Below are 25145 nucleotides of genomic sequence, written 5' to 3' on the forward strand. Positions count from 1 at the left end.
AAAGCCCTAACATACATCCTTCCCTTGGGGGCCACTCTGCCCTTCCCACACCCCGGTGAGAGCCCCACTCACCGAGAACACCCTAACTCCCCAGATGGCGCTTTTGCCCCGAAATCCTGCAGAGGGCCCACCCCAGGTGGTCCCATCCATTTGGGCCTCAAGGTAGTCCAGCCAGCCCAGGAAAATAACTGCTTGGACTCCATGCAAACCTGACTATGTAAAGCAGAGGCGGGGAGAGCAAGCTACCCTCCGCTGCCCCATCGGGCTTCTGAAGGTCGCAGGGGAGATCCAGGTTAGACAGTAGTAAGGACTTCCTCCCGTTCAGCGAGGAGGCACGGCGCCCGGGTGGCCGGCCTCCCCGCGGTCACCAGGAGGGGGCGCCCCAGGCCAGCCCACGCCAGCGGAAAACCGGGCCGGGTGGCCGAGAGACCGTGGGGTTCCGGCGGGCCCTGGGAGCGCTGGGGGCGGGGGAGCTGGCCAGCGGCTGGAGAAGCCAGGCCACCTGGGGAGCGGGGGGGGGGCAGGGGGGAGGCAAACGAGACACCCCCGCGCCCGCCCGGGACACGGGAAAGGGAGTGGCATCGCGTTCTGCCTAGTCATCGCCTGCGAGGTCGCGTCATCCCTGATGTCAGGCCTTTGAGGGGCTTCGTTCCAGCTCCGGGCTCCAGGAAAGGGCGTCGCGGGGCCCAGCGGTTACACAACCTCCCCAAGGTCGCGCCGGAAGGGCCCGGCACGCCAGGGGATCCGCACCCGGCCCGGTGTCCGCGGGCACTGTCCGCAGGTGGTCGGGCTCCGCGCAGCGCCCTTGTCCAATCCGTGGCCTTGGCCTAGCGTCCTTTTTCCTGGCTCAAAAATGGTCTTTCATGCTAAGCTGTCCTTGGCGGCTGTATCATTTAAAAAGAGCCTCTTGAAACCACACGTGTTTTGAAATGAACCCGGGAAGGGTGTGAGTGGAGGCGGGTGGACTCCCTTCCGTTCCAGCCGCGGGGCGCTGCCTTCCTGCCCGGCCCTGCTCGGACCCCGCGAGCACGCCGGTGGCACACGAGGGCCTTCCGACGGCTCCACGAGGCTCTCCTGAAAGCTCGCGAGTCCTTGGGCTCTGAGTGGTTGGAGTTCGGTCCATTATGAGAAATCTCCTTTTGAGCATGGATATATTCAAATCCAGATGTTGTCCCCGCAGAAGAAAAAGCTCTCCTAATTCTCTTTATGAAGAAGGAAGTTCTCTTTGAGCGAATAACATCTCTGGAGAATTGCTTTTTTTTTTTTTTTTCCTCCCAGCCAAGGACCTGCTGCTCTGAATGTTTTAAAACCGATTTAATAGCCTCTCTCTATCCCACTTCAGATGCCAGGACGCCAGCGACAAGGTGAATGTCACCCGTTGGTGGTGGATTCAATAGATTGGGTATGGCTTCACTAAGAAGAGAATGCTGGGGTTTTTGTTTTTTATTTTAATTGTTTTTTTTTTAATGTGTTATTTATTTAGGTAGATTTAACTCAAGATATGCATTCTAATGGGACAAAGGACACAAGAAATACAGATTGTCCAAAAGCTCCCAACTGCACACTTTGCTGATTCAAAAATGCTTAAGTAACAACTTTTCAGAAAAAAAAAGATGCATTAAATATACATATGGATTGTAAGACAGTCCCAGTTTCAGTAATATTCACTTTTAAGTATACCTTAGAATAGGAGAAATATGGATTACATATTTGTTAACTGTAAGATGTGTATATAGAGCTGAGGAGGATTTTTTTTTTTTTTAAATCAGTAGGGCCCAGTGTTTTTGAGACTCTCTGAGGGCTCAAAGCAGGATCCTCTCCTGACCTGACTTGCACCTGTGGGCTCTCAGTTCTTCCCTGGAGCGGGGCAGGGGGATACTTCCGCTCCTTTCTCCGTGCCTGGGTCTTCTCTCCAAGGTCAGTGTCCCCAGTTCTTCGCCATCCTTTGTTCTACTCCACAGCCTGGATTCCAGTCTCTCCCTGTCCCCTCAAAAGCAGGACAACCAGAATTGAACCCAACCCTCCAGCGATCACCTCCCTTATCCTCAACCTTATACCTCTACAGATACAACCTCACATAACATTAGTTCGGGGCAGCCATTTAACGTGGGATTATACTGACCCTTTAGCCACGAAACCTTTTCATGAAAAATCTTTGCACTTTACACCCATCCCTGTTCCATTTTATTTCAGGGGAATTAGTCCATCCTGTCATCTGTTTTAGATTTCTTTGAACCCTGGTTTGATCATTTAAAATACCAGCCACTGCGTCTAGTCTTAGGTCTTCTGCAAAACGAATAAGCATGCCTCTTGTTTATTTACTCCAGCTAGTGACAGACATGTTGCATGGGGTTCTTGACCCAGCCAGCCAGTGTCCTGGGACCCGAGTTTCCCCATCAATAACAGACAAGAGTAAAGAGATGAGCTCTGTTAACAGAGCTTGTGCACTGTGAGTCAGACACCATGTTAACATCCTGACATTTAATTCCTCACATCAATTCTCTGATGGAGGAATTCTTCTCCTTCTCATTCTGCAGGGGAGGAAAACCGAGACTTGCAGGATTCGAACCCAGTTCTGTTTGGCACCCAATCCCTGCTTTTTGGCACGACATTAGCCACTGGCCAGCATCAGTATGGCCTAGAATTGGGCCCACTAGGAATCATCTTCTTGCAAGCTGCTAAACGGCGTTCCTTGGGCACTCCTCAAAGACCCCCAAGCCCTATGCCTGGATCAGAAGCTGTGGAGAACAGAGGACTTCCAGGGGCTTTGGAAAGAACACCAGATGCCTCAACCATGACAGGTGTGTGTGCATGCGTGTGCGCGTGTGAACAGATGATCAGAGACAAATAATGACCACAGAAAAATGGAAACTCTTCTCTCACTCCATGCCTGATTCTTCTTCAGAGCAAGGCAGATTAAAAACTTCGAGGGCAACGGAAGGGAAGGCGTTCGCCCCCTTTGGGGAGCCGCAGACTTGGCATCAGAACTTCAGGCTGGTTTCAGCGCGGAAAGGAAGCCCAGGCTTCTCACACGCCTGAGTGTGCAGTCCTAGCATCAGACCCAGCCCACCCCTGCCCGGGTGCAGATGATGTATGCTCACTCGGAACTCCCAACAGCCCTGTGAAGAAGCTACTATTTTCAGAGATCAGTCTGGGGGGAAGGCAATAAAGTTTAATCTGCGGGGGAGAGGCCCTTCCCAGATCCTGCAGTGGTGGTGGTGGTGGTGGGGGGGAGTTGCTTAGCTTTCCATTTGTAAGTGGTTTGTTTGTTTTTTAAAGACTTTATTTATTTATTTATTTGGCAGAAAGAGATCATAAGCAGGGGGAGCAGCAGGGGAGCAGCTGGCAGAGGAAGAGCGAGAAGCAGGCTCCCGGCTGAGCAGGGAGCCCAACATGGGACTGGGATCCTGGGATCATGACCTGAGCCAAAGGCAGAACTTAAACGACTGAGCCACCCAGGCACCCCGCATTTGTAAATTTTAAGAGGGCTCCCCCAAATTGCAGAAGCTTCAGGCCCCACAAAAGCTACCCTTATTTCTGTCCCTATTTTATAGATGGCAGAAAATATGGCCCAGAGAGGTCAAGCAAGTTCGCGGGGGAGGCAGGGCCTTCAGGTGGTAAAGTCTGGATTTGAACTCTTGGCTCTCTCCGGTTCTGAGGGAACTCTTAGCTCCCAAGCATTCTGAGGGGTTCTCCCAGGGGATTCACGTCTTTAAATGCACTACTAGCATCTGCTACTTCTGTATTATAATCAATTAATAAATATTCACTAATTTTTAAAAGGGAACCGCTTGAGAGACTTATGAGTGCTTACTGAATGGACATGCACAGTTACTCAATCCCTCTCTCATGCCTGAATACTGCCAGGTGTGCCTATGAAACTGTTTTTGAATGATTTTTATTACAATAACAAATTCATAGTCTATACCCATAATGGATCATGGGTTAAAGGAAAGAATTATTTTTTTAAAGATGTATTTATTTCCCGGGGCGCCTGGGTGGCTCAGTGGATTGGGCCGCTGCCCTCGGCTCAGGTCATGATCTCAGTGTCCTGCGATCAAGCCCCGCATCGGGCCCTCTGCTCGGCGGGGAGCCTGCTTCCCCCTCTGTCTCTGCCTGCCTCTCTGCCTACTTGTGATATCTCTCTCTGTCAAATAAAATAAATAAAATCTTTAAAAAAAAAAAAAAGATGTATTTATTTCTGAGAGAAAAAGAGAGAGCAGGCAGAGGGGCAGAGGGAGGGAGAGAGAGAATGCTCAAGCAGACACCCCACTGAGCACGGAGCCCAACACAGGGCTTGGCTCCATCTTATGACCCTGAGATCATGACCTGAGCCGAAATCAAGAACCAGCTGCCTAACCTACTGAGCCACTCAGGCTCCCCCTTTCTTAAAAAAAAAAAAAAAAAAAAAGGATGGTGAAATACAATCAAGACAATGCTTTTTTTCTAAGATTTTATCTTTAACTCATCTCTACACCAGGACAGGGCTTGAACCCCAAACACCGAGACCAAGAGCATACACTCACTCTACTGACTGAGCCAGCCCGGTGCCCCAGTCAGGATAACTTTTTAGTGAAAATATTTCTGCAAATTCCACATATCGACACACTGCTTACATCTGATCATGGCTTTCACACATTATTTGATAAATGCTGTTGGTACCATCAGGTATCCACCAGGATGGCTAGATTGGGTCCTTACCTTATACCTATGCCAAAATTATGTTCCAGTAGATTTTTTTAAACTATACACACGGGACACCTGGGTGGCTCCGTCGTTAAGTATCTGCCTTCGGCTCAGGTCATGATCCCAGGGTCCTAAGATTGAGCCCCATGGCAGGCTCCCCACTTGGCAGGAAGCCTGCTTCTCCCTCTGCCACTTCCCCTGCTTATGTTCCTACTCTTGCTGTGTCTCTCTCTGTCAAATAAATAAATAAAATATTTAAAAATAAATAAATAAGCTATATGCATTAAAAAATGAAACCATAGGGGCGCCTGGGTGGCTCAGTCAGTTAAGTATCTGACTTCAGCTCAGGTCATGATCTCTGGATCCTGAGATCAAGCCCATCATGGCTGCCTGCTCAGCAGGGAGTCTATTTGTCTCTCTCCCTCTGCTCCTCCCCCCAAGTCATGTTCTTTCCCTAATAAATCAGTAAAATCTTTAAAAAAAAAAAAAAATGGAGCCATAAGTGTGTCAGGGGAAAAAAAAATGGGAGAATTTGTGTCATCATCTTAGATTGGAGAAAGCCTTCCTAAGTATCACAGAAATCCCCCAAACCATAACAGAAAATAATCTGTCCATATACATTAAACTGAAAGATCCCCCCTGCCATAAAGGAAAAAGAAAAGAAAAAAGAAACTCACATACAAAGTCAAATAACAATCAACTCATAGGAAAAGAAAATAGGTGAAATAAAAAAAGAGTTAATTTCCCTTATCTTTTTATTTGTTATTTTTTTTATTTTTTATAAACATATAATATATTTTTATCCCCAGGGGTACAGGTCTGTGAATCTCCAGGTTTACACACTTCACAGCACTCACCATAGCACATACCCTCCCCAATATCCATAACCCCATCCCTTATCTTTAAAGAGCTCCTACAAATCAGTAAGGGATAAGAGACCACCAACCCAACAGAAAAACAGACCAACTGGCCACCAAAGAAAACACGAATTGGGGGCAACTGGGTGGCACCATGGTTTAAGCATCTGACTCTTGATTTCGGTTCGTGTCATCTCGGAGTGGCGTGAGCCCCTAGTCCAATAGGACTGATGTCCTTATTAAAAGAGGAAATTTGGACACAGACACACAGGGAGCATGCCTTGTGAACATCAAGGTGGAGATAGGGTGACCCGTTTACAAGCCAAACCAGCAGAAGACATACTTACCTTCGCATCTCTCAGAATGAAGAAACCCCACCCGGAACCTTGACCTTGGACTTCCCAGAAGTGTGAATTAATACGCTTCTGTTGTTTAACCACCCAGTGTACAGGACTTGGTTATGGCAGTCCTTGCAAACCAAGACAGCCTTTGGCTCAATAAGATGAATTTACCCTGCTCCGTATTTGGTTGCCAAGTGCTGGGTGACCAGGGTCTACACTGTAGTATTGCTTGCCAATAATAGCTAACGGTTAGAAATGCCCAAATGTCTATCAGGCAAAAAGGCCTAAATAAATTATGATGTGTCCTTACAATGGAATATTTTTCAGCCGAATATTTTTCAGTAATGAGGCAGCACAACACAGTGGTAGGGATTATCACAAAGGTTTATTAGGAAGTGAGCAAAGCAAGGTGCGAGGGCTTTGTTTGAATAGAAATAAGGAGAAACCTAGCAGATTGCACAGTATATATGTAAATATTCCCTTGTAGATGCACAGATTCTGTCTAGAAAGACACAAGAAACTGCTAACTTGGGTTGTTCTCGGTGAACAGAACCCCTTTAAGAACCAAGGAGAGGAGGCTTTGTTTCTACTAGAAACACACCTGTACCTTTTGAACTTTTGACGTTGTTTATGTATCACCTGCTCAAAAAAAAAAAATCTTATGTGAACGTCAAAATGGCTCTAGGACTTCAAAAACGCACACTAAAAAGAGAAAATATAGCCATTTTGGCTTTTCATCTTTTGGAAATAACAGCTATTCATCCCTGAAATGGGTTATTTGAGGAGATCCTATCTCCTCTCTTATCTCTTCTTTTAGAATCAAAGCACAAAATTTGTTTTTAAAATAACTAAATAAATCACAGAAATGAAACGCAGAATGCTAGAATTCCGAACTCACATGTAGTGAGAGCAAAGTCTATCTATTTTTTTAAATTCACAGCATGTACATTTCAATCTATTATGATAATTTCAGCATACATTCAGTCCTCAAACCAAGCCTGACAAAATGTTTAATTCATTTGTCTATAAATCGTACTCTTCCTCATAAAATTAATTTAAATTCTGCTAAACAGTGGGCCTTACTTACTAAATAGGAAAGGGTCAAAAGTCACCTGTAAAAGTAAGGAATCTTAATGGATAGAAACTTCTTACAATCTCTGGGATCAGACTGATGTAAAATAAAATAAATTTTCTTCAAATATTTTCTTTACCTTGCAAAAAAAAAGTTGGAATTTTTTTTTAAAGTGTTTGCAAGGTTATTTATGGCTGTGAAACCAGTCTGAGTGTTCAAACATGTTGAGAAATGAAACCTAGGCTCACTGTGTATGGTTGTACAAGCTGTGAACTACAGGACTCCAGAGGGTGCCATTCAGATCATAATCCAAATTGGGCAGTGCACCACCTATGCAGCTGTGCCTCTATCCATCCCATGACTACCATCCCATGAAAATGTTGGGGAGCCGTGGAAGAATTTTGGGGAGGGAGGTGTCAGAGCTGGAGCCACATGGACTATGAAGCCAGACTCTCAAGCACACACAGCTTCCTACCTCTCTAGATTGACCTCCCTTTTGGAGTCTCTGGTTTAAGTTTTCTCTGAGCCTCATAACTTGGTTTTCCTAAGGCTGGGGGGTGGGTGTGGGGCAGGACCATCTGCTGGTCCTACAATCACTTCCTTTGACTGTACAACTCAAAGCCCTCTGTATTCACTTGGCCAGAAGAAGGGACCCCACCATGCCCCTAAATCTTTACTCCTACCCTCATAGAGGCAGAGGTGGTAAGCACAAGGGACCAGGTAGAGGTGGCTGAACTTTAAGTGACATTCAGGACATGTGGACTCCAGGATCAGCTCTGCCACCACCTTTCTGTGTGATGTTAGCAAATCTTTTAAGCCTCTCTGGGCCTCTGCCTCCTTGTTCTTCAATATGAAGAGGATTACTGCCATTCTTATCTCTGCCTTGTGGGAAACAGACAAGGGCGAGTGGGGGGGGGGCAGGTAGGGATGATTTCACAGGAAATGCATACAAACTCATGCATTCCAATCATTATCATGAAACATCAAGAATTAGTGAACTGAGAGCCAGAGGGCCTACTGAGCAGCTATAAAATCTCAAACAAGTCTTGTGACTTCTCTGGACCTTACCATGTGCCAAACAGCAGACGGCGAACCAGATCAGCAGTTTGCTAGCCTTTTCACCACTAAGAGTCAGTTCTATTATTTCCAAACATCCCCACCGAGCTCCTATTTTGTAAGATTTTATCCCCAATGCTGTGTTTAGGTAATTATTACATACTTAATAAGTATTAAGTCATTGTTGAAACCAATATAAAAGATATTTTCCATTGTGAGTGATAGAAGTTAAGGCTTAGAGCTAGGAATAGCTTCAGGCAAGGCTTGATCTGGCAGCTGTTACCAAGGATCTATGTTCTTTCAGTCTCTTGGCTCTGCCTCCTGTGATGGTCACAGGGTGGCTTCCAGGAGCTCCTGGCACTGCTTGCTTTACTCATTTGTGATTGGCAAAAATCAGAGAGCTTGCTTCACAATTAGCTCAAAGAAAAAACCTACAATTGAGACTTGTTAACCCTGATTGGCCTGATTTGGGTCATGTGCATTTTCCTGACCAATTACTAGAGCCTGGAGGCTGAGCTAGTCTGACTTGCAATGGGGTCATTTCTGGCCAGATCACGGGGCTGGGAAATTCCCAGTACTGTCAGGAGGGGGAATGGGGCAAGGACGCTGTGGAGACCACCAGCAAGCTTCCTGCCCTGTGTTTACCTGCCAGTGATATCTCAAACAGCCCATTACCCCTTCTGACCTGCATGTGAGCTACGCACTGATGACCTCTGGGATCTTGTGAGCTGGCAGAGATGACAACCCGGTCTGTGGGCGGGCACGTGAACCACGTGAGCTGACGTCAGCATGGCTAGCAGCAGGCTCCTGACTCTGGGGTTAGATTTGGCCTAGATGCAGCTTCATCCATATCCAGCTTCCAGTTCTCCACTCCCATCTGAACCTTCACAGGTGGCTCAGTTGGAGAGGCCTAGGACTGCCATTTTCAGAAGGGACATGTCTGAGCTGCACTTGGCAAAGAGGGTACAATGCAGGAGCCTATGCCAAACACAGCTGGCATCCCTCGAGCTCACTCACACATTAACTCAACATGCATCTACCGACATGGTTGCATGCCAGATCCCATCCTGGGGAGCCATAGTCAGGCGGGGAGCCGGGTCGGGGGGTCCCAGACCATCGCAGTTAAGGGTGGGAACATAGTATAGGAGACAGTGGGCATCCAGGGTAGAAGGCATGACTGGCTAGCCCAGCACACTTTGCAGCAAGGCCACCTTGGCCCAGCCCTTACTCTCCAGGCCCTAGGGAAGCCCAGGAGCCCATCTGGCAGCCCCCAGGATATCACCAAGGTTGTGTTCCCCTGTATGTAGATGAGGGAGCATTCAACCCAAAACTGGGGACCTGACCCCTGTGCACACCCTTAAGGCTTTACAGAATTCTCTTGGGCCCCTTCAGTGCAGTAGCTCTGGGGCAAGAGCCGGAGGACTGACCCTTCTGCCCCACCCCCACTTCAGCCTCCTTGTCTTCCTGGATCTCCAAAACCAGGTGGGGCTCACCCAGCAAGGGGGGACACAGTGGGGCCAAAGGGCAAACCGCGGCTGCACCCACCCCCTTTAACGGACACTTGAGATACGACCATTCCTTCGGGTTAGGCACTGCCCTGATCTAGTCCCTGAGTGAGTCACCAAGCCTTCCGAGCACTTGCGTGGGTCTGAACCTCAGGGCTGCCGCCAATGGGGCCACGGAGGCCAGCAATGGAGAAAGCCCGGCCAGTCCCGTTCTCAGCTGTGCCTGAATTAACTTGCTGTGTGGTCGGGGGCAAGTCCCTTTCCCCGTCCATCTCCCCATCTATAAAACAAAGACTCCAGGCTAGTGAAGTCTCTCCGGGGCTTTCCAGCTCTAACCATGCAGAATGTGAGCAGAATTCAAGGTTCAGAAGAGAGGGAGCAGGGGTACCTGGGTAGAGGGAGAGGGGGAGTAGGTGGGATCTAGGGAGGGGAGGCAGGAGGGCCATCTGGCCAGGGCCTCAGAGACAAAAAGGCCCCAAGTGTAGACTTGGGACACTGTCTCCAAATGGAAATACACTCGGTCACAGCGTACACACACACCCATGGAAATGAACAAAGACATCGGCCCCCTTGCCAAAACACACCGCCTCTAAGGCCCAGGATGTTTTATATACATACATAGATTTTTTTTTTACATCAACTTTTTTACTTTTGGAGTTGACGTCGGATTTATAGAAGAGCTGGAAAGATATACAGAGTTCCCATACACCCCTAACCCCATTTCAGTTTCTCTGATGTTGTCATCTGACATCTCACATCACAGTGGCCCATTTGTGAACACTACAACCACACAACATTGCTACATCTTTGTTGCTGAAGTCCAATCTTTTGTGGACTTAACCAGCATTTCTGTCAACCCTCGCTCTGATTCAGGAACCAACCCAGGGAACCACACTGCTTCCACCTGGCTTTTTTACAGGCTTCCTCTAGGCTGTGACTGTTTCTGTCTTTCCATACTTTTCGTTTTTGGTGGTGGGGGGGGGAGATTTATGTATTTATTTGGAGAGAAGGAGGAGAGAATCTGGAGCAGGCTCTTCATTGAGCGCAGAGCCCGACACAGGGCTTGAGCTCACGATCCTGGGATCATGACCTGAACCAAAATCAAGAATGGCACGCTTCCCAGACTAAACCAGCCATGTGCCCCTCTGTGCTCTTTAGTCTTAAGGAGCCCCTGTCAAGTGTTTTGTAAAATGTCCTTAAGTTGGTGTTCGTCTTGAGGCTTTCTCTGGGGTCATGGGTTTGGGGAAGAAGAATCACAGAAGGGACGTGCCCTTCTCATCACATGATATCAGGCTCGCACAACAGCCCCTCTGCTCACTCCCGGTGAAGTAACCTTGAGCACTTGGTCAAGGTAGTGACTGCCAGGCTTCTCCACCCTAAGGTTACTGTTTTCCCATTTCCTGCTCTATTGTCAGAAGTCTAATGCGAAGGGTGGGGGGTGGAAGGGGCGGGGCTCATGAACTCCAAATCCCAGAAGGGAGCATCTACATAGACTACTTGGAATTCTCCAGTAAGGAAGATTTATTTCTTCTTTCCAGGTTAGCTATCTATGCAATAAGTTATTTCTACCAGCGTGGACTCACGGATATAATTTTATACTTTGGGTTATAATCTAATACTCTGTTATTTCTTTTATTGCTCTAATGGTTGCTGCTGTGGCCACTGGAGCAACGTAGCTCCTGGGTCCTTGGGACACACACCACCATCCTTTTGCGTTTTGAGCGCTTTCCAATTCTGGTGTCTCCTGGGGCTCCCAACTCACCTTTTCCTTGACCCTGCCCTATAGTCAGCCATTACTCCAAGGAAATGACATATTTTTAAGACCAATCCCCCAATTACTATCTTGTCAGGAGTCCACTGCATTTGAATACATAATGAAAAAAGTTATTTTGTTCAATGACCGTTTCAAACCTACCTCAATTTTTTGGTTTGTTTGGTTTCTTTTTGTAGCTCTACTGTGATGTCTTTTTAAAATATACTAGGAGACGGGGCGCCTGCCTGGCTCAGTCAGAGGAGCACGTGACTCGATCTCGGGGTTGTGAATTTGAGCCCCAGGTAGAGATTATGTAGGTTAAAAAAAAAAAAAATTAAATAACTTAAAATATACTAGGAACGTTAAGACATGGGAGGGACCTGCTCTTCTCTCCAATTCTAGAAGTCCTTGATGAATTTAACCTCTGTGGCTACTCTGCTAAGGCTTGGGGTGCAGCCTGACCACCCTTCCTACAGATGTGATCTAGCTTCGGGCTCCTCCCCATTCTGAGCAGCCCAGTGGAGCTATCAAAGGCCAAGGTGATTCCTGCAACCTTTCTCTCTCCAGGTCCCCCATCCCTCACCAAGTGGGTGACCAGTCCTGGACCTCTGTGGACTTCACCCAGGTTGGCCAGGTGGCGAGAAAGCAGGCAAGCTCCAGGAAGGAAGCTGGCGAGCCCAGCCTCCAAAGACAGACAAGCGTGGGCTGGGCACCATTCCATCCAGAGTGCTCCTGGGAATTAGGGCCAACGTTTGCAAAATCCAGCTGTAAGTGGAGCAGGGGTTCCCCAGAGCAGCCCTGGATTCTGCAGAAGAGTCAGCTTCTCAGGAAAGAGCTGCCTTCAACAGCCGGAAGAGAGTGAGACTTCAGTTCACTTGGGGAGGGGACAGAGCTGCGTGACTCATCACCCGGTCTTGCCGGCTACAACTGGCACAGCAATGGACCTCCCAGAGGAGGTCCCAGGCAGGCAATCACAATCCGGCACGTAGGGACACGGGGCCGGGTGCCGTGGGAGGACTAGGGAGGAAGCAGAGTGGTGTTTGAAGAGTCTCGGAGGGCCTCCCAGAGGAGGTGACATCATCAAAAAGATGAATGGAATTGGTCAGGTGGCAGTCCGAGGGAAGGAGGGGAGGGTACTCCCCGCCAAGGAAGAAGCAGATGCAAAGCACTGGCCCAGTGCCTGCAGCCTGGTGAGCAGTCCTGAAATGTGAGGCGTTATCGCTGCGGCTGACTTACCATCATCACAGTGATTAACCTGGGCTTGTTTCTTAATATTTTTCTTATCTTAAAGTTAGTTCCTGTGATGAATAAATGCCTAATGGCACTGAGCTTTTCCTTACTATAAAAGAGTGGCGCTGAAAATCAGGGGTTCGGTATCCGCAGCGCTCAGCCTGAGTAGCTGAGACCAGCGGGGGTTGGGGGGGGCAAGGAAAGGGGCCTTGTTCTGCCTCTCTCCTTGGCTGGCGGCCCTCCCCTGGGGGGCATAGGAGGGAACATTCTGGGGTCTTTAAAGGTGAGAGGCAACAAGGCAGGGACCTGGATAGACAGGGTCAGGCAAGTCCCAAGGAAGAGCTTCCCGGCCTGGCTAGAAATGAAGGCTCCCTCCTCCCTGGGTCTTCTGCGGCCTCTTAAAACAGGAAGGTACTAGAGGTGGGTACCTCAGAAGGAGCTCTGCGAATCCCAACTCTACGGGCCCGGGCAAATGACTTCACCTTTCTGAAACTCTGAGTTTTTGTTGCTTCAACTCTACAAGCGCACTAAGATATGTACGAGAATTTTCAAAGCACATGCCTGGTAACAGCTACCTATGTAAATAAGTAACAAATCCCAGAAAGCACAACCGATAACAGAATGGACAAATAACTAGTGGTATAGTCCTAAAATGGAATATTATTCAATCGTAAAATAAATAACTTATAGGGACACTGACAACAGAAATATATTAAAAAAAAAAATTTCTTTTTTATGTCGGGGGAGCCTGGCTGGCTCAGTCGGTGGAATGTGCAGCTCTTGATCTTGGGGTTGTGGGTTCAAGCCCCACATTGGATGCAGAGACTAGTTAAAAATAAATCTTAAAAAAAAAAAAAAAACCAACAACAATTCTGCATGAAAATAGGGAGTCACATAATTATAGAATGCTTCCCTCTGCACACAAAAAAAGCAAAACTAAACTAAACAATCTGATGTTCAGGGATTTATACCAAAGTGATAAAACCAAGAGAAAATCAAGGAAATGACTAGCACAATTAAAACAAAATTCAGGAAAACGGTCCTTCAAGGAGGAAGGGCGGAAGCTGCAGTGGAGGCATGTGGAGGGTCTCAAAGCTACTGGTATGGGTCTAGTTTTTCAGCTAGCTCGTGGACATATAGATATTTTATTGTTACTACTATTATCCATTAAGCCGAATCTGTATAGCATATACAGTGTCTTTTACCATAAAACTTTATGGCTGTCACACTAATACTTACCTTATAGGATGCATGCCTACGATAAGGCAGAGAAAATTAAAGTATTGGTACACAGTCAGCTCTCAGTTTTGAGGGCTTTGGCTGCCTCAGTTTCCCCATCTTCAAAGAGAGCGGGTGATACTGCTGAGGCTTCATCCTCTAGCTTGAGGGTTCTGTGTTCCCCTTTTCTTTCTTTCTTTCTTTCTTTCTTTTTTTAAAGATTTTATTTATTTATTTGACAGAGAGAGAGATCACAAGTAGGCATAGAGGCAGGCAGAGAGAGAGGGGGAAGCAGGCTCCTCACTGAGCAGAGAGCCTGAAGACCCTGGGATCATGACCTGAGCTGAAGGCAGAGGCTTTAACCCACTGAGCCACCCAGGTGCCCCTGTTCCCCTTTTAAACACATACACACACACACCCTTGAGGGCAGGTGTCAGGCCCGATCTTCTCACCAAAAAGTCTCCCCTCTGCCCCAGGTCACTGGTGGTTTCAAAAATGGCAAAGGTGGCTCCTGGGGCCCTGGCATGGAAGCCCCGGGTCCTCCTTCCAGTCCTTTCCAGACAGGGCAATTAAGCCTTTTCTGAATTTCTCAAGGGTAAAATGGGCCTAGCAATCTGTCTTCCTCACCTAAGGCCACGGGTAAACAGCGAAAAGTGCTGTGCTGCAGTGGGAGGCCAGGACTGCCTGACCTGGGACCGAGGAGCATCCTCAGGGCGGGAGGCGGGGTGGGGTGCATCCGTGAGCTGCGCAAGAGAATACCGTGTGAACACTCCTGGTGATTGAAGTAAGCGGACCTCTTTGCCAAGTTTTTCGCCTCGGCCACTGTGTACTTCTGGCTGTACTCTCCTATCCTGCTAAGTGTCCTCACCACGTCCCTGTTCCAGTCACGGTGTACCTGTTCAGTGCTCCTGGATCGGTGTGAAAGGTGCCCGTGTTTGCAACTAAGGACCTACCTCCAGCGGTGGGTGGATCGACCTCTGGGTACCTGATTCATTCAGCGCGACCGTGACTGTACCGGGCTCAGTCGGGGCGTACTTGTCAGGCGCTCCTGGGTCTGAATGTGCGCGGCCGACCCGGTCCCCGCGTGGCCGTGTGCACCTGGCCCGGCCCGCGCCTCCCTGACGCCGGCGGGGAGATGCGCCGCGGCCGGGCACACGGAGGCGCTGCCTCCGCGGCTGCCCGCGCGTCCCTGCCCACCCCCCCGTTTTGGCCGGGTCAGCGGCCGCGCTCTGGCCGCGGGGGCGGGGCCGGGGTGGGGCGGGGCGGGGCGGGGCGGGGGCGGAGCAGGAAGGGGCGGTGGCCGCTCCGCCCCCTACCGCCCGGGCTGGCTACCGCCTCCCCTGCCCGGCTTCCGCGTCACGGTGCGGAACGCCACCTGCGCGCTCGGTATAAAGGCGCCGCCGGCCTCGCCCCCAGGACTCGGCCCGATGGAGACGCCGCGGGCCGAGGCAGGCGCTCGGCGGGGTGAGGCGCGCGGCGGGGCGGGGGCACGGGCTCCGGGGAAGGGCGGGCGGCGCGGGGAGGGCTCCGGCTAAGACCGGCCGGAGGGGAGGGACGTGGGGCGGGTTCCCTCCGATCTCGCCGGTCCCCAGGAACCCCGCCAACTTAGTTTAATTTGGGGGAGTCTGAGGGAGAGGCAAGGTCCAGAGGGGAGCCGAGAGAGCGCGGGGCTCGGGGCCGGGACAGCCTCCGCGTCACCCGCGCCCCGCGGCCAGCCAGAGTTTCCCAGTAACTTTTCTCGCGGGTGGGTCTTCCCGGAAACTTCTCCCTTCTCGGCCCGCGAGTCCGGCCGCGGGCCCTGCGCCTCCTGGGCCTGGGCTCGGAGCGCGGGGCGAGCGGAGGCGACGGCCTCAGCGGGGAAGCCCCCGGCACCCCCTCCCCCCTCCCCGAGCGCACTTCCAACCTCGGGTTTCCATCCGAGAGCCCCGCCCAGCAGCTGTGGGGGCGCAGCGACGTCCTGCGAGGCCTTCCAGGACTGCTGGGTCCCCTGGGTTACCGTGGGGCTGGGGGCGGGGTAGGAGGTGGAGCCAAACTGCCTAAGTTCAAGTCTTTGCGCCACCAGCTAACAGCTGGGTGACCTTAAGTTCTTGAAGTCTGTGGCTCAGTTTCAACCTTTATATAGTGAGAATGATGCCTCCTAGCCAGGACAGCTTTTGAGAGGGTAGGAGAGGTGACACACGCAGATGGCTTTGCCTGGTGCCACCAGTCAGTGTAGCCTGAACCTGTTGGGTGGGTAGGGGCTGGAGAGGGGTGGGAGAGAGTGCCACTCCCATCCATCTCTAATTCTTACGGTTGTCCTATAGGAGCTGTGGCAGGTGCCTTCCACCCGTGTGAACTGTGAGTGGCAGGTGGAGAGAGGTCCACTCAGAAAGCCAGCCCACCATGAGTCTGTGGGAACTGGGTTCCCCCAGGCCAGCTCAGAAGCCCAGCGCGGAGGAGACATCGGCTGTGGAGCTGCAGATGAAGGTTGATTTCTTCCGGAAGCTTGGCTACTCATCTGCTGAGATCCACAGTGTCCTGCAGAAACTGGGGGTGCAGGCCGACACCAACACAGTGCTGGGCGAGCTGGTCAAACATGGGTCAGCAGCCGAGCGGGAGCGCCAGGCCTCCCCAGACCCCTGCACTCAGCCCCCACTGGTCCCCCGGGGTGGGGGCACCCCCAAGGCTCCCACCCTGGAACCCTCGGCACCAGAGGAGAACAAGGAGGGCAGTGACCTGAGACCTGTGGTCATCGACGGGAGCAACGTGGCCATGAGGTACATGTCACTTCTGGGGCCAAGGCCAGGGCCTATGGTGGGGTGTGGTGGCCTTATGTCTCTGCATCTCTGGTAGAGGGGCCTTCAGGAAAGCGTTTGAACTGTTCTCACAAACGGATGGAGAGGAAGGGAAAGCTCTTTACTGAGGCTCTCCCTTAATACTTAGGCTTCTTGGAAGTGGGTTTGTTAGGAATGCTTTAGGGATGAGGACAGGGGCTCAAAGATGTGCCCATGGGCACACACCACTGGTAAGTGGTAGAGCTGGGATTTGAACTCGGGTCCCCCTGTCTCTGATGTTCACCCTGGGCTTTTCATCTCTCCCTAAAGACCAACACTCAGTCTTAATTCCTCTCCTGAGACATGAAGCAGTATGGTGTAAGGGATTATAGTTCTCCCGTGTAGGAGTCAGTCACTTAATGTCTTGGAGCTTTCTCTCCTTGTCAGTAAGACCCAGCTAACCCCTACTGAGGTGACATTGTGAGGAGAGGAGGTACCGAGCCTGCAGACACCCAAGCTCAGCAAGCAGTAGCTGATACCACTGTTACTTCGGGATCTGGGGCCTCTGAGGCCTTGTGCCAGACCTGGACTCCTGTGGAAGTAGGCCCAGGTACTGGGACCTTTGTCGCTGTGACCAAGAGTGACCCCCAGGATCTGGCTTACATGGGGGTGGGGGATGGTCAGCTGTGACTTGGGTCACCTCTGCTACAGCCAGGTTTCCCTGTGCTAGACTGGGCCTAGTCCCCGAGCCCCCCTCCAGGGCCAGAGCCAGGACTCCACCCCAGCAGTCCTCCCCTCTTCGCCAAGACTCTTACAGGGAATGGGGTCAGGTGAACCCCAGCCGGGGCTGAGCCTGGGGAGCCCAGACCTCCCTTCAGTCCAGGCCCCGCCCTCTAGGTAGGGGCTGGGTGGGTCGTCGACCGGGAAAAGTTCCGGTGGGCGTGGTCAGGGAGCCCCTCCTCCATGCCTCGGCCCGCCCCGCCCTTGGTCGGGGGCCTGGAGAAGGCTCCTTCCCCGGCTGCCCTGAGGGGTCTCCCTGGGAGGGGTGGGGGGCTGCTTAAGGCTTCAATGTCCTTGGCTCCGCCCACTCCCAACCCAGCTGGGTCAAGTCTGCAGTCAGGCCAGTCCCGGCCCAGCTAAGCCGTTGTGCAGGGGGACCTGTTCCGCCAACTTGGGATCAATCTTCCTGCCTCTGAAATGGGCTGAGCCTCTGTGGGAGGTTGGATAAAGCTGGCTCCCGCTTGCTAGCGGCAGCTGGTCACAACCTGTGCTTTGAGAGGGATCCCCTCTCTGGCTCCAGCAGCTTGTGGCTGGCCCAGGAGCCTCGCGGGTCTGTGACTTATTCCGCTGGAGCCTTGGGCAGGCTGCGCTGGCCATCTCCCGCCACACACACCCCCCGCCCCCGGGACAGCCATGTGCTCTGTGTGTTTGTATCCTGGCGGGAGGAGGAGGGGCCTGGGCGGGAGGAGGGGGCTGGCCGGAGGAGCCAGCCGGGAGAGGCACAGCCGCGGAGGGGTTTCTGAGCTGGGGCTGTAGCAGGAGGGGAATTCCAGCCTCAGACTTCCTGTCTCAGCTGCCGCTGGGTTCCTGCCCTGCTGCCCCCTCCCCCCGCAAGGGCAGGCAGGCCAGCCCCCAGCGTATGCAAATCGTGGGGAAATTCACCTCTGTTTCCTTCTAAGGGAATTTTTCTCCTCTAGCTGGGCCCAGCCCAGGCACATCTCTTCACCTGGCTAGGCTGGCCTGGCCCTGCCCTCTGTCCTTGGGTGGGAGCAGCCGAGCCGGAGTGCCCTACGTCCTCCCACAACTTAGCCAGTGTCTAGTTAGCTGGACTGGGGGTGCCTGAGCTTCTAGGCAAACAGGACTGCGGTGGGGAGGGAGGATGTTTGGTTTTCCTGTGCCAGCAGCAGAGCTTCCTTCACTGCAGCAAGACGGACTAAAGTTAGATCTAGCAAGGCACTTCTGGCCTGGCCTGACCTGCGGAACTGCCTCGGGTTCAGCTCCTTCCAAGGGCAGGACTCTGACTACCTGCGTGCGAAGTATTTTAGGGGCTAGGACAGCTGAAAGCAGACTTGTCCCCAGCATAGGTTTTTCATGCCCAGAGGCAGTAACTCTCCTGGATTAGATCCCTGAGTTTACAGATGCTGGCTAGGATGGGGCATGAGCACGCACACATGTGTGTACAGACGTGGGGACGGTGGGTGTGTGTGCGCCGGCTGCTCTCCTGAGTCGGGGAGCCAAGCCGGGGATGATCACATTCCCATGGTCCTGTGGAGGCAGCAGAGGCTCAGGGAGTGGCAGGGTGGAATGTGACAGGAGAAGCACTGGGCATTTGAAGAGAAACCAGGGATCTGAGCTATCCTGGAAGGTCCTGGAAGGCTTCTCAGAGGCAGTGCGGTTTCTCGTGGGTCATGAGAAAGAGCTAGAGTTGGCCAGATGCATCCTTGTCTCCTGTTCCCAGCCTGTCCCTACCTCCTAACACTTTGTTCGGGCTCACATTGGGGAGCTTTTCTTTCCACTGCACAAACTTCCAGTCTTGCTGTTAGGACTAGGAAGGCAAGCCAGGAGCCCCAGATGTGGGTTCAAGTTCTGCCCCTTCCCGCTAGCCGGGGAGCCTTAGATGAGTTCTGGATCCCCAGTTGCCTTCACTGTGGCCGTGTAAGGATGACGAAAGCAGGTGTGGGACCCATTTGGCCTCCAGAAGGAGCTTGGTGCCCACTCAGCCCCATCTGCCCCCCTCCCCCAGCCAGGGTTGGTGCTTTGTGCCTGAGAATGAGCACAGGCTCTGGGCTGCGTCCCTGTTCCACAGTCCCTGCTACGAGTTGTACTCCGTGGATTAGTTTTCTCATGGGAATGGAGGGGAGAGGGGCCTTTAATGATAGGACCCTTCTCAGAAGCCTGCTGATGATTCCCTGCTAAGCTCTTAGATCAGGGCTGGGATCCCTGCTCTCAGTAAATGTTAACTTTCATTATAAACAGGCTGGTGGACAGGGGGGAGGCCCCACCACCTGGTGGGCATGAGCACTGCCTTCAGCTGGACTTTGCCTCCCCTACAATTTATGGAGACCTTCAGACTGGGAGCCCCAGACAGCCTCCATGCCCCCAGCTACCCTGCTCCCATCTCTCCCTTCTCTTGGGACTCCAGCTGCCAGCCTCCCCCCACCCCAGCCACCCACAGGATGTGGTTGCCCATGGACTTGCCTCTTTTGTGTAACGTTTATTCTGTTTTATTTGCCAAATATGAGTATCTTAGGGGCGGGGGCTGTTGGGGAGGAGCTGTAGCTGGCCTCATCCAGGGCCCCCAGCCTGGGCATGGAGGCATTCTACAACAGTCACTGGTTCCCCGGGAGCTCCCACCCCTCAACCCTCCCAGGAAGCCAGCTGGAACCTCCCTTTGCTGGACTGTCTCTGGCCTCAAGCAAACATGAAAGTGAAGCCACTGACACGGCCCTGCAGACTGCCAGGCCCATTTTTCAGCTAGGGAAACTGAGCCAGAGCAAGCCAGCAGCCCATCCAGGCTTGCTTCTGGATCCAGCCACCTTTGGAGGGGGTGACCTTGTCAGACCACAGCAGCGGGATGGCCCACCTCCCATCTCCTGACAGAGAGTCCCCTGATGGCTTCCAGATGGCCTTTCTGCCTCTGCTCCTGCCCTGCCAGGAGGGGCTAGGAGAGCACAGAGCAGTCTAGGCATTTGGGGGAATTGGTAGTCTTGGGAGGAAAGGCTCTTTCACTTTCAGACTGAAAGGCTTCTGCGTGCCTCTCCCACTGGGTCAGCGGCTGCCCTATGTGGGACAGTGGATCGTGCCTCCTTCCCCTTCGGCCTCCTCAGTCCCAGCCCTGGGGCCTTTGTGGGACTGAACTTTAATCCAGGTTTAATCCGGAGCAATCTGGTTTCTCTCCAGTTAGCCGGGGCTTGTCCCAGCCAACCCCCACCCACAGCACCACCCAGCGGGGAGAGGGAGGACTGGTGACTCAGGGTGCCTGTGTACGTCCGTGTCCCCGTGGTCCCAGCACCCCCGGGTGGGGCAGGAACCAGAAGGCTCCTGGAGCCTTTCCCCCACCCCCAGGTGTGTTGCAAGCAGCCTGACCCTCCCCCACACGGGGAGCGGGTGCCACCAGATTCCTGGGCGGCTCCTCACTGTCGGGAGATGGAACGGCAGGGAAAGTCCCTGGTCAGGCCGTCCCGGACACTGTGGGAACCAGCAGGGAATGCAGGCCTTGGGCCAGAGGGCAGTGGGCTGAGCCTGGCCTCCCTGCCACCCAGGCCAGGCCAGGGGCTGGGGAGCAAGGCCTTCGCGCTTGGGGCTACAGGAGAGTGGGCCAGCCACCCTCGCAGGCTGACCCTGCCCCTCTTCTCCTTCCCAGTCACGGGAACAAGGAAGTGTTCTCCTGCCGGGGCATCCTCCTGGCAGTGAACTGGTTTCTGGAGCGGGGCCACACAGACATCACAGTATTTGTGCCATCCTGGAGGAAGGAGCAGCCTCGGCCCGATGTGCCCATCACAGGTGGGTAGCACCTCTGAGGGGGCGTGAGGGGCAGGGGATATCCTGCCCCCTCCAACCCCACTCAGCGGGGCTTCTCCCCACGAGAGACCCTTTGGGTGTGACAGCCGCTTTTAGGCCTCAAGCAGGGACCAGCATTGCTTTTCCCAGCTTCCTCTGTGCTCAGCAACTCCTGCTGGACACCTGGGGTTCAGAGCCTCTGTGCCTGGCCAGCAGGAGCTCCAGGGCCTCGGCAGCCCTGACCTCTGTTGGCGCTGTCTTACAGACCAGCACATCCTGCGGGAGCTGGAGAAGAAGAAGATCCTGGTGTTCACCCCGTCTCGGCGCGTGGGTGGCAAGCGCGTGGTATGCTATGATGACCGCTTCATTGTGAAGCTAGCTTTCGAGTCTGATGGGGTGGTGGTCTCCAACGACACGTACCGGGACCTCCAGAGCGAGCGGCAGGAATGGAAGCGCTTCATTGAGGAGCGGCTGCTCATGTATTCCTTCGTCAACGACAAGTACGGTCCTGGTCCTTGGGGATCAGGGTCAAGTATGGTCTGGGGTCCCAGGGTAGGGAGGGGAAGCCAGATGTGTCCTTGGGCATTGGGGGTGGCTAGGAGGAGCTCTGCTGGGGCCACGGCCTTGCATCCAGGCAGCTTTGGGAGTGAGAGGGACCTGGCACCAGGTAGGAAGGTCAGGCTGGGGATGGGGGCACAGGGTGGGAGGGGGTTAATGTGGAGGGTTGGGTAGAAGCAGCAGTGATGGTTTATAGTTAGTGGTTCCTGGCACTCAGCCCCTGATCAGCAGCCAGTGGATGGATGCAGCCTTTGATTAGGATTTTCAGGTTGCTGGTCTCCCATGGCCTTGGAGAACTACTCTAATGGCCTCTCCAGCTGGGGCTTCCTCCCCTCCCTTGGGGTAGTCCCACCTGGGGCCGAGGGATGTCATGCAAGGATGCTCACCAATTTTAGGAGCTGCACTCCCTCTTGTTCTTCCTTGTGAGGCTCTCTGTCCAGCCCCCCTCCCTGCCCCCACTCAGCCCCGGGAAGTCCCCTTCATGCCTCCCACCTCCTCTGCAGGTTCATGCCGCCTGATGACCCTCTGGGCCGTCACGGGCCAAGCCTGGACAACTTCCTTCGTAAGAAGCCACTCACAGCAGAGCACAGGAAGCAGCCTTGTCCCTATGGTAAGAGACACGGGCCCAGAGCTCTTCCTCTCAGAGACTACCCAACCCCAAGTTTCCCATGCCACTCCCTTTCCTCTCCCGGCCCTGGTCCTGGAGCCTCCCGCCCCCCAGCTCAGAGCTGTCCTCACTGTCTTGCAGGGAGAAAATGCACCTACGGGATCAAGTGCCGATTCTTCCACCCGGAGCGGCCGAGCCGCCCACAGCGCTCTGTGGCTGACGAGCTCCGCGCCAACGCCCTCCTCCCACCCGCTAGGGCCCCGGGCAAGGACAAAAGTGGCCATCGGGCTTCACCCTCATCCCAGCCCAGCTCTGTGCCCACAGAGCATGAGCAGTGTAGCCTGGATGGGAAGAAGCTAGGAGCCCAGGCATCCCCGGGGCCGCACCGAGAGGGTCTGACCCAGCCCTTCGCCCCAGCGGGCAGGATCCTGCCCCCTACTGGGGGCAGTGGCAGCAGCTTTGGGCCCACAGACCTATTCTCCCAGACACCAGATTCTCTCCCATACACCTCCCAAGAGTGTCTGGACTCGGGCATTGGCTCCCTGGAGAGCCAGATGTCAGAACTGTGGGGGGTTCGTGGAGGAGGCCCCGGTGAGCCCGGCCCTCCTCGGGGCCCTTACGCCGGCTACAGCCCCTACGGGGCCGAGCTCCCAACCCCTCGGGCCTTCTCTGCCTTTGGAGGGGCCGTGGGTGCCGGCCACTTCAGTGTCCCTGCCGACTATGCCCCCCCGCCGGCTGCTTTCCCAGCTCGAGAGTACTGGTCTGAGCCCTACCAGCTGCCCCCGCCCACCCCAGTCCTGCAGGACCAGCAGGTGCCAGGCCCGGGTGCTGACAGGGGCCTGTGGGGCGGGACCAGCAGCCTGGCCAAGGAGCGAGCCAGCGTGTACACCAAGCTGTGCGGGGTCTTCCCCCCACACCTGGTAGAGGCTGTGATGGGGCGCTTCCCGCAGCTCCTGGACCCCCAGCGGCTGGCTGCCGAGATCCTTTCCTACCAGCCCCGGCACCCCAGCAAGTGAGCCAGCTGTGCTGCGCCAGCCGCCCCCAAGGCTGGACTGTGGGAGGAGTGAAATAGGGAAGGGAACCTGCAAACCAAAGATACTGTAGGATTGGTTCTGGCCCACCCGGCGCCTGCAGCCAGCTGCCGTGTGGGGCAGGAGCGATCACCCTGTTGATGCACATTGTATCTGTAGTTTAAGGAGACGCTGCCGTAAAGGCATCAGTCTGTGGCTGAAGCCCAAACCCTCCTTTCTCTCAGAGGGCGGGGAGGGAGGCGGTGGGGAGCAGAGGCCTGGGCTGGGGGCCCTGTGCACGGCCCCCCACCTCCGCCCCGTCCCTGGGATGCCGGCCTTAGCTGGCTAGTTAGGCACCATGTGCCTGCCCTCCAAGGGCCTCTCCTGTACGCCAATGAGGCCTCATCCGTGCTCTCGCGGGGCACCAGGCTTCATGTTAGTAAGCAAGATGCTTCTTAATAACCCACCTTCTGTCCCACTCTGTTTGCCTGTCTCCTTGCCCCCACCCTCTCTTCCGCTCCTCTGTACTCCCAAGTCATCTCTCCCTTCCGCAAGAGTGGGAACGCATATATGTATGTGTACAAGTATAACGTTAAATTTGTAAGTCCCTGCCTTCCTGAACACGTCAATAAAGTACAATGTGAGCCCCTTTAGATGATGGTCTGGGTTGTGCTTGGGGGTTGAGCGGGCTTTGCGCAGCGGAAAGTCAGCAGGCGTGCACTCAAGGTGCTTGGTCCCTTGGGAGCAGGGCCTTCCTAACAGGCCAAGGGCCAGGCCCTGGGGTGGGGGGGCACCCACAGGCAGGGGTGGGGGAGGGCTGGGGAATTGATGTCTGTCCTGAGGCAGTGGGGTGGCAGGGGGTGGGGGTTGGGATTCAGCTGTTCCCCTTTTCTGCCCTGTGACCAGAACTGAGGACAGAAAACCATCTGGCTGAGAAGAGGGCTTTCGGGATGGTTTGAGGAGAGAGGGTGGTGGGGGAGCCCTTAGGTGCCCGGCTCCGGCCCCACCCTCCCAGACACTACAGAGTCCTAGACGCAGAGCTGCCCGAGTGAAGCAGGGGGTGTGGAAGCATTGTGGAGAGGCGACGCCGGGGTAGCCTCCATGTGGGAGGGTAGGGGTTCTGCTCCCAAACTCGGGAACTGGCTCTGTCACCAGATTCACCGGGGGCAAGTGACTGCCCCTCCGTGGGCCTCAGTTTCCTCATCTACGAAATGGAGATACTAATGGTAGCTACCTCACAGGATTGTACAGAGGACGTGAGAGCATGTGTTTGGCCACATGACCCAGGGCCTGGCACATAGTAAGTGCTCATCCAAGGGGCCTCTGGTGTTGCTGTCTGTGGGCTATGTTCACCTCACCATCTCAACCCTCTCAGCGGCCCCTAGAAGGAAGGCAGCCAGGAAGGAAAAACACTTTTCTCCAGTGAAAAAATGAGATATAAATGTTAAAGATTTTAAGTGAAAAGCCGGGCTATCAAAAATGGTCCCCAAACAAAACACCATCAGCAGGAGAAAACAGAAAAAATACAGTTTTAATAACTCTCTAGCTGAACATGTCACCTAATCTGTACTTATTGTTTGTGAAGCTTTTATAGTATCTGTATTTTTTCTTTTTTTAGAAACTGCTTTACCACAGAACATCTGTGCATCATGTTGAGGAAAATGCTGGTGTGGCCATCTCCCCACACACTGGGCCCCAACTGTGCTCCGCACCCTGAACACTTTTTTTTTTTAAAGATTTATTTATTTATTTGTTTGTTTGTTTGTTTGTTTGTTTATTTTGAGAGAGGGAAAGAGTGATTTGGGGGGAGAGGGTGAGGGAGAAAGAGAATGTCCAGCAGATTCCCTGCTGAGCGGGGAGTCTGATGTAGGGCTTGATCCCACAACCCTGAGATCATGGCCTGAGCTAAAATCAAGAGTCGGATGCTCAACCGACTGAGCCCCCCCACCCTAGGCACCTCACCCGAGACATTTTTTAGAGGCCTGCATTTAAAGCAGGA

General features: G+C 53.4%; 1 protein-coding gene and 2 long non-coding RNA genes across 3 annotated transcripts in view; 2 read left to right on the top strand and 1 right to left on the bottom strand.

The window, feature by feature from the left end:
• The window catches only part of LOC132001635 (uncharacterized), a 114210-nt gene extending 99324 nt beyond the window's left edge, over positions 1 to 14886 (bottom strand). Inside the window, exon 1 of the long non-coding RNA XR_009399643.1 lies at positions 14672 to 14886. This is a non-coding gene — a long non-coding RNA (uncharacterized LOC132001635). The remainder of the gene's footprint in view (positions 1 to 14671) is intronic.
• On the top strand, positions 1261 to 3847 carry LOC132001634 (uncharacterized). Its single transcript, XR_009399642.1, has 5 exons — positions 1261 to 1402; positions 1770 to 1917; positions 2538 to 2801; positions 2906 to 3091; positions 3306 to 3847. It is a non-coding gene; the product is annotated as an uncharacterized LOC132001634 (long non-coding RNA).
• Positions 14887 to 15049: 163 nt separating the features above from the next.
• On the top strand, positions 15050 to 23799 carry ZC3H12A (zinc finger CCCH-type containing 12A). The gene is made up of 6 exons (XM_059377305.1): positions 15050 to 15182; positions 16022 to 16474; positions 20835 to 20974; positions 21237 to 21471; positions 22033 to 22139; positions 22278 to 23799. Exons 2-6 carry the CDS (start codon positions 16101 to 16103, stop codon positions 23150 to 23152), a joined length of 1731 nt encoding a protein of 576 aa, XP_059233288.1. The 5' UTR covers positions 15050 to 15182; positions 16022 to 16100; the 3' UTR covers positions 23153 to 23799.
• Positions 23800 to 25145: the final 1346 nt, after the last annotated feature.

This window comes from Mustela nigripes, chromosome 14 (assembly GCF_022355385.1).
Source record: "Mustela nigripes isolate SB6536 chromosome 14, MUSNIG.SB6536, whole genome shotgun sequence".
Lineage (NCBI taxonomy): Eukaryota > Metazoa > Chordata > Mammalia > Carnivora > Mustelidae > Mustela > Mustela nigripes.